The sequence below is a fragment of the Simochromis diagramma genome, unplaced genomic scaffold (genome assembly GCF_900408965.1).
Source record: "Simochromis diagramma unplaced genomic scaffold, fSimDia1.1 OVJJ01000330.1, whole genome shotgun sequence".
Lineage (NCBI taxonomy): Eukaryota > Metazoa > Chordata > Actinopteri > Cichliformes > Cichlidae > Simochromis > Simochromis diagramma.
Genome location: NW_024386930.1, coordinates 576,029 through 583,984, shown reverse-complemented (window position 1 = coordinate 583,984; position 7,956 = coordinate 576,029). Strand labels below are relative to the sequence as shown.

The 7,956-nt window shown below is 40.9% G+C and overlaps 1 protein-coding gene across 1 annotated transcript; it reads left to right on the top strand.

Annotated features, from left to right (window-relative positions):
- Positions 1-538: 538 nt before the first annotated feature.
- On the top strand, positions 539-3,425 carry six3a (SIX homeobox 3a). Its single transcript, XM_040037124.1, has 2 exons — positions 539-1,399; positions 3,157-3,425. The coding sequence occupies exons 1-2, from the start codon at positions 708-710 to the stop codon at positions 3,347-3,349; spliced, it is 885 nt and encodes a 294-aa protein (XP_039893058.1). The 5' UTR covers positions 539-707; the 3' UTR covers positions 3,350-3,425.
- The last annotated feature ends 4,531 nt before the right edge of the window (positions 3,426-7,956 follow it).

Here is a 7,956-nt window from a genome sequence, read left to right as displayed (position 1 = left end):
TATGAAAAGGAAAATGTAACCCAGAAGACTAACGTTTTCATTTCCGTCGCACAAAAATGAATGGAGTGATCAAAAGATTCTAAAAAGTAGCTACTACAGGAAAAACTATACAAAAACAATGTGCAAATTGACTCGCTTCTATTCAAAACGTGTATTCCCGAGTTGCAGTCATTGGTTGTCCATTTGTCACCCATTTAAAGCTCCCTCTGCCTCCCTCCCTCCCTTCCCGTCTCTGCTAAGCATCTCCAGTCTACATATCTTCTTTAGCTTTAACGAGCCTCGTTAAGATCGCAATAATATTCCACCCTCTAATTGCTCATTCCATTCAGCAGATAGGCGAGCATTGGCTTGTGCCTGATGCGCGCGATGCGGTGGGAGGGTTGCTGTGGAGATCGGAGACTCTGATAACCCCCCGTGCATGCTGCACAAGTGGTGAAAGCCTCGCGCTACGTACTGGCTAATGATTGGCACGCTTGACAGTGATTGGCAGGGCTGCCATGACAACGCTACAACGACACCAAGAAGACCAATAGAAAAGGGAAACAAAATGTTTCAATGCTACACTCAACGGCGGATTTAGGGGGGAGATATTATGAGGCTGGTGTCATTAGGCGATAGCCATTGAATCATTCAATCTTTTTTACTTGCCGTATTTTTCGGTTTTTCCCTTTTTCTCGATAATTTTCTTTCTCTCTCAGGTCATTTCCATGGTTTTCAGATCCCCTTTAGAGCTTTATCCCTCCCATTTCTTCCTGCCAAACTTCGCTGATCGCCCTCTGCTCCTGGCGAACAGCGCTCCCACCACCAGGTCTCCAGAAGACTTGTCCATGTTTCAACTACCGACCCTCAACTTTTCCCCGGAGCAGGTGGCAAGCGTCTGTGAGACGCTGGAAGAGACCGGGGACATCGAACGGCTGGGCCGCTTCCTCTGGTCCTTGCCTGTGGCTCCGGGAGCGTGCGAGGCGATCAACAAGCATGAGTCCATCCTGCGCGCTCGGGCCGTGGTGGCGTTCCACACGGGGAATTTCAGAGACCTCTACCACATCCTGGAGAACCACAAGTTCACCAAGGACTCTCATGGCAAACTGCAGGCCATGTGGCTGGAAGCTCACTACCAGGAGGCCGAGAAGCTCCGCGGTCGTCCCCTCGGACCTGTCGATAAGTACCGGGTACGGAAGAAGTTTCCGCTGCCTCGGACCATCTGGGACGGCGAGCAGAAGACGCACTGTTTCAAAGAGCGGACACGGAGCCTGTTGAGAGAGTGGTACCTTCAGGACCCATATCCAAATCCCAGCAAGAAAAGGGAATTGGCTCAAGCCACTGGACTCACTCCCACACAGGTCGGAAACTGGTTTAAAAACCGGAGGCAAAGAGACAGAGCTGCGGCTGCCAAAAACAGGTTAGTGACTTTTCTGTGTGCCGTCGAAACACGAGTATGCACACAAGTTTGTCTTTAATGCACATTCAAAAGAAAATGCGAGCTTTTTAAAGCCTTATATTGCGATTGGAGACTGTCTAGGAAAAAGATAAGTCTGGCTGTCAGGTGGAGGGACTGCGCTGCGGCGACATTTTGTTATCAAACCCGGATAAACGTCGAAAATATTCCTTTTGTAGATCTCCAGAGTTCTCCTAAGCACAAAAACTTCACTATTATTATTAAAAATGAGCTTTTAAACATTTTTTGCAGATTGATCATTTTTTAATGTATTTTAAATTGAATGCAAATTGTATTTAAGAATGAAAAATACAATTAATCTAAAGTTTGGAATTTTAAAAAACTGACTAATAAAATAATACACACACAAACTACATTTGTTGTCAATTTTGATAAGAGATAATTGAGCCGAGTTCTTTTTAATCAGAAACACGTTGTTTATATTTTTACAAGAGGGGAAGTATTCTTGCAACATATGAAGATTATTGAATTTATATTTAGAAAAACCATCCGCTGCAGGATTTGTTTAATTTTACAACTATTTCGCTTGTAAAATTGTAAACAACCTAGTGAATTATTTCAATCAGCTGAAATAAAAACAGGACAGTGTTTAGTTTTTTTTTTTAGTTTTTTTAAAATAATTATTCCAAAGTTAAATCGTCTTATCTTTACATTTAAACACATATTAAATTGTTAAATTTAGTAAATGTATTTATTTATTTATGTGTATTGACCAATTTAAGTTCTTAATGCAAGCATTAAGCGTTTTAACATCAAATGTTGCTTAGTGTTGTTGAACACAACGGTTATCTCAAAGGATAATAACGATATTATTGATATCTGAGCATGCGTAGAGAAAAACATCTGAAGACATGGGCTGTATTCATAACATTAAGTGTGGTATCATTCCACTGAAATGCCATAATTGATTAGAAAATACTTTGGAGAGCACTAAGCCATATGAACAGTACTCTAATATTTTTGCTAAATGAATAGATATATTTCCAGGCTGACATTATCCCCACGCGATGGAGTTATTATCATGAGTGGATTGGAGATAAACATTTAGGATGATTGGAGTAACCTGGATCTCGACGTCACTCATTCATACACGTCCCCTACCATCAGACTAAAACACATCTGTGCCAAAGGCTCACGGCAGTTTGTCGTTGTGAGAATACCCATATTTTATTTCAAACAATGATATATAATTATTTTGGGGTTTTAGGCGTGCAAAGTCCTGTTGCTGAGCATGAATACACGTGTGCAGAATGAAGAAATAATAATAAACGCTGAACAAACTCAGAGCAGTAACACAGATTTCCAAATGGAAAATGTCTTCAAACTGCCTACATCAAAGACAGCAAGTTGGATTTGAAGCTTTCCTGCACTGGCAACATGGATCAGTTATATTCCAAAGTGTTGACTAGGACGTTGATCTCTAAGAAAAAAAATTAAGTTAAAAAACAACAACAACAACACAGTCCTAGTACATTTCATCCAACATTTGGTAGTCTAAATAGTGATGTGTTTTGTCCCCTGAAAGCTGGCTATTTGATAAAAGCACGCATGCATGCCTGGGGCCGGCAGGGGGAAAGAAAGGCGAGTTTGAACCCCTATTTTGCAGGAGGAGGAGGGGAAGGGGGACATTCTCAGGTCTAATTGCCATTTCTCTCATTTTTTTCTCTTTTTTCCCCCTCCTCGTTTCTTTTCTTCTCCAGGCTCCAACACCAAGCAATAGGACCAGCCGGTATGAGGTCCCTCTCAGAGGCCGGTCTCACCCCTCACAGCTCGGCAGAGTCGCCTTCAACCGCGGCAAGTCCCACCACCAGCGTTTCCAGTATGACAGAGAGAGTTGATACTGGGACGTCCATCCTGTCCGTCACATCCAGTGACTCGGAGTGCGATGTATGATACGGAGAAAAAAAACACAAAAACAAACAAAAAGAGAAATATTTACAGGGAAAATGGACCTGAGAGGAAGAAAAAAGACTATGAAATATCGCGGATGAAAAAAGGACCGATTGATATAAATATTAAAATAAAAAGAGTTAAAAGCACGTCGGGTTTTTTTTTTGTTTTTGTTTTTTTATTATTAAAAAGCGCTTTCAAAGGACCCACGCCTCCCCCTCCTCTTCATCCCCCCACACCACCACCACCACCATACTACTAGACTACTTGCATGATGGGTTTTTTTTTTATTTATTTTATTTTATTTTTGATTTTGTAATCAGGGAAATAATCCTGAATGCAAGATTTTCCATCAGGAACATCGATCAGAGGGAATAAAACAGATCGTCTTGGTGTTTTCGTCGCACCTTTTCCCATCTCCGGTTCTAGTCCAAGTGATGATGATGATATGACGGTGAAGCAGCCGCCATGCAGACAAGATGCAATCCTGTTTTTACTTTGTGTTCATCAGACAATCATTTTAAGTCGTAAGCACCTTTTTTTAATACACTTCTGTCACTGCCTGTGGGGTACATGGTCAAAAAATGTCGAACAGAACCGTTTATGACTGTATCAGAATTTTATTTTCGAAATTTTATATTGAATTATGTATATCTCAAATAATGCGATCATTCTCCCGGTCTGTAATATACGTGTAGAAATATGCTTGTACATAATTATTGCTCTCCCCCGTGTCATCCTCTTTTCTATCCCTTCCTCACTTTTCTTGACTTGGTGTTCCTACATAAAATATTTGTCAAAACTTAAAACTGAAGTGCTGTAGGCGTTTTTGTTGGTTTTCTTTGATTATGGGTGGGTTGTTAATGGCAAAAAAAAAAAAAAAACAGAAACAAAACCAAAAACATATATATCCTCTTCCGTCCACCGGGGTCACTCTGAGCGCTTATTTGCATTTGCCAATGTCATTTCCCTTTCATCGCGTAGTTATTATGTGTCTTGTAGTTACGACTCTAAAGATCAAACGCACTATTCATTTTGCTATACCTCTTTGCATGTTGATGTCTGTATTTCCATCCGATTACGGATAAGGACAGTGATAAGTGGCTAAACACATGTTCATATTGGATCATTATTGGATTGTGGAAGCATTAATGCTCATCGTGGCTTATCCAGCCTCGGAGCAGGTTATTCAGTCAGGGGGCTGGTCTCACCTAAAATTAGTTTGATTTCATTTCAAGTACAGTGTTAACTCAGGATTTCATTATTTGTATCGTCTTGGCGTAGACAGCTTGGTCGTGTGCAGCGACAAAAGCAGCACAACGCTGTAATTCAGTTTTAAGTTTGTAATTTTATTTTCCAAAAGAAGACGTCTGCTTTATTTTATGATTACACCCCTGGCTCAAACGTATATGATGCAGGCAAAATCGCCTATATGACTGCCTCAGTCTCCAAATTCTGGCAAATGTCAACGTCATGCAGCACTTAAAAATGTGAGTGCCATTTCCCCTTTTGTTTACCGTTGCTAGTGAATACAGAAATTAAGTAAACGCGCCATTAAATGGGCTAATCACGATGGGACTCCTCCCCTGTCCCAATCTCCCATTGTGGCCCCTGAAAAGAGCTTTTCTTCCTCGGACGAGAACCATTTCCCCCTCCAAAAAAAGGCTTTCTCTCCTGCAGTCCCTTTGCATCCAAATCCCCAACCAATTATTCTGCAGACTAGAGCAGATTTGCCACAGGACACTGTTGCACGAACTGCAGTTTTGGTGGAAACACTTTCTCAGAGATTTGTTTCCTAGAAGCAGCGCTCGGGCTCTCCCCATGTAAATGTGCTACACGCAACTCTGTGATACGAATCGAGTCTGTGAGTGCTGCGGTGGTGTCTTTAGTAACAGAAAGTAGGACAGTAGCCACTGTTTGGTACGGAGAAACCGCAGGACTTTCAGAAACTGAACACTGGCATAAAACCTGCGAAGAGGACTCCAGCAGTGTAAACTTCCATTTATTTAATCATGACAGATTTCTCTCTGATTTTAAAAAGAGAACTAAAGTTTCCTTTTGCAGCACCCGTTATTATCTGTGGTGTTACAGATGATTCGCAGATCACTACCAGGATATTTTATTTCTTTCCTTTTTATTACTTTTTTTGTAAAAAAAAAATAAAAAAAAAAAGAAAGAAAGAAGAAGAAGAAAAGAAAAAGAAAAAGAAAAAGAAAAAAGAAAGAAAAGAAAAAGAAAAAAGAAAGAAAAGAAAAAGAAAAAGTGAAAGCCTATATACAAATGATCATGAGTGTGCCCACGGAAAATGTGAGGAGGTATTTAAATTTTGAATACAGACCAAGACACCACAAAACGCCCCCAATGGAACTACTTCAATGTGTTTTTCTAATGACTTTATTTAGAAAAGCAATGACAGGGGGATTGTAAAAAACATAAAAGCAGTTTTTTGAGATATTTGTTGGACTTAATGAAATTCTCTCCACTAAATGTGAAATTTGGCTTGAAAAAAGTTATGGGCTATATGTTATGTTGTTTTTTGTTTTGTTTTTTACACACTGAGTAAATGTAATCAGACCACTGGATGAAGTGACCACATAAAGCTATCTACCTGCAAAAGTCCCCACCAGACAGAAACCAAGCAGGACCTAAAACAAGTGTAGTGTCAAAAGCCTCCGCCATTCGACTCAATAGGTCTGTGATCCTGAAGTAACCGAGGACATGACGCAGACAAACGCAAGGCTCAGCTCCCCGCTTGGCTAAAACAAAGCATCTCCAGCCGCACTCACTGGCAGTCGATCGTAGATGAAGTAAATCTGTATCATATTTTAAACCCATTCCGGTTCTTAAACCGGCCTGCAAGAGACAGATAGGCCCTATCAAGAGCACCGTGGGGACATGGCACCGCCGCTCCACCAGACCTTATCACGCACCCCCCGCCTCTCCATTTACGCACTCCACAAGTTTTATTGGCTGCGACAAGTCCCGGCTATGATTGAGATTAAATTAATCGTAAACTGAAGAGCATTTTTATCGGCAAAGGAGGACACGAGGATTAGGGCTGTATCTGAGAGATGGAGCCACAGATAGGGACACATGAATATAAAACAAGCGATGAATGGGCTTCATTTGCGCAACATTACGTTCATTAAACCCACGGCCCTGGAAAACGCTGTTTTATGCACATGAACTTAACTTACTTAAAAAGAAATACAAGCGTTTTTTGAAGTAGTTTTTTTCTTTTTTTTCTTTTTTTAAGTGAGCTAAGGATGCAAACTTTACAGTCGCCAGTTACACTCCTTCGTAGCCCTTATACTTGCAGTTTTAATCACCACGAGAATATTTATAAGGCTTTGCAGTAAATACTCCAGCAAATCGTGTGTTAGAGACCTATCATCATAATTGAACGGTATAGTGTTATAGGAGCAACAGACAAACAAGTCAATATTAATTAAATCTCAGTGAGTTTTCCATTAGAGCATGTTAAACAATGTAAATGAGAGCCATGTAAACAGATACAGAATTGTTCTAGCTGCAAACATATGTAGGCCAGAGGAGCGGCAGAAAGAAAAGAAAGAAAAAAAAGATCTGGAAGTGCGAGTCTATCTGTTGCTCACTGGGGTCATTAACAGTGGGGGAGCTCTTGTTCGTGATCTGTCAACTCAAATATGGATCACAAGACAAAAGAACTTAGCGAGGAGTAATCTCTGTGTGTGATACTTACATGAGAGTAAACGAGAATGTGAGACAAGTGCGGCAACAATGGAGATTCACATGTTTTTTCACCCTTTCTTTTCGCTTCCTGGAGTCGATTTGCATTTATGTGGGGAAAAATACTGCGTCTGTCAAAAAAAAAGGAAATAGAAAAGATTGGCATGAACGTCGACAACGTAAAGACGATTATTTTTTGATCGCTTCCAGATTTGAAGTGCCTTTACAGGGAGAAAAGCAAAGCGGGTTCTCTTCTGAACAAAATACAATTGATTCGTGTTTGAACTGATGGTTGTTTGCGTCGCGATGATCCGCTTAGAGGTCAGAGTTGAACTTTCCCTTCGTTCTCAACTATAACATCGTGTACAAAGAAGTTAATGCAGACACTGTCAACGCAACTATAGGGGACCAGAGGAAGGAGGGGGCTATTAGACCGGAGTTGGCGGTGAGAAATACTTGCCCTGCCCCGTTTTTTCTCGGATTTCACCGGTTAACTGAACACAACTTTTCTATTGGTGTGTATTCATGCAGCAGCCAAAGAGCACCAGTTTTCCTATAGCCTCAGCCGCACGGCTGTCAGTGCAGGAATGAACGGGGCCTTTGGACTAAACTTTTTGTGCTTCCTTTCTTCAGTAGGTAAGAAGCAGGGCTCCCAGCATTCCTCTTGACCGAGTGGTAATTTATAGTTGTATGACCGTGACCTGCCATTCAGTGTTTTAGACGGGGCACTACTGTTCTCTTTTTTTCCGGGTCTTTATGTGAAATATTAGCTGCAATTAGCCATCTCTGCAAAGGCCAAATGCTTTGAGTCTGCATTGATTACACGTTGTTTTTTCACCTTACCATCACAGTTCAACACAACTATCCTTCCAAACATTTTAATAGACAGATTACAAGAAATA

Coding starts and splice junctions, on each gene's coding strand:
- six3a (XM_040037124.1), top strand. CDS start 708: ATGGTTTTCAGATCCCCTTTAGAGCTTTATCCCTCCCATTTCTTCCTG. Junction 1,400..3,156: donor GCTGCGGCTGCCAAAAACAG/GTTAGTGACTTT, acceptor TTTCTTCTCCAG/GCTCCAACACCAAGCAATAG.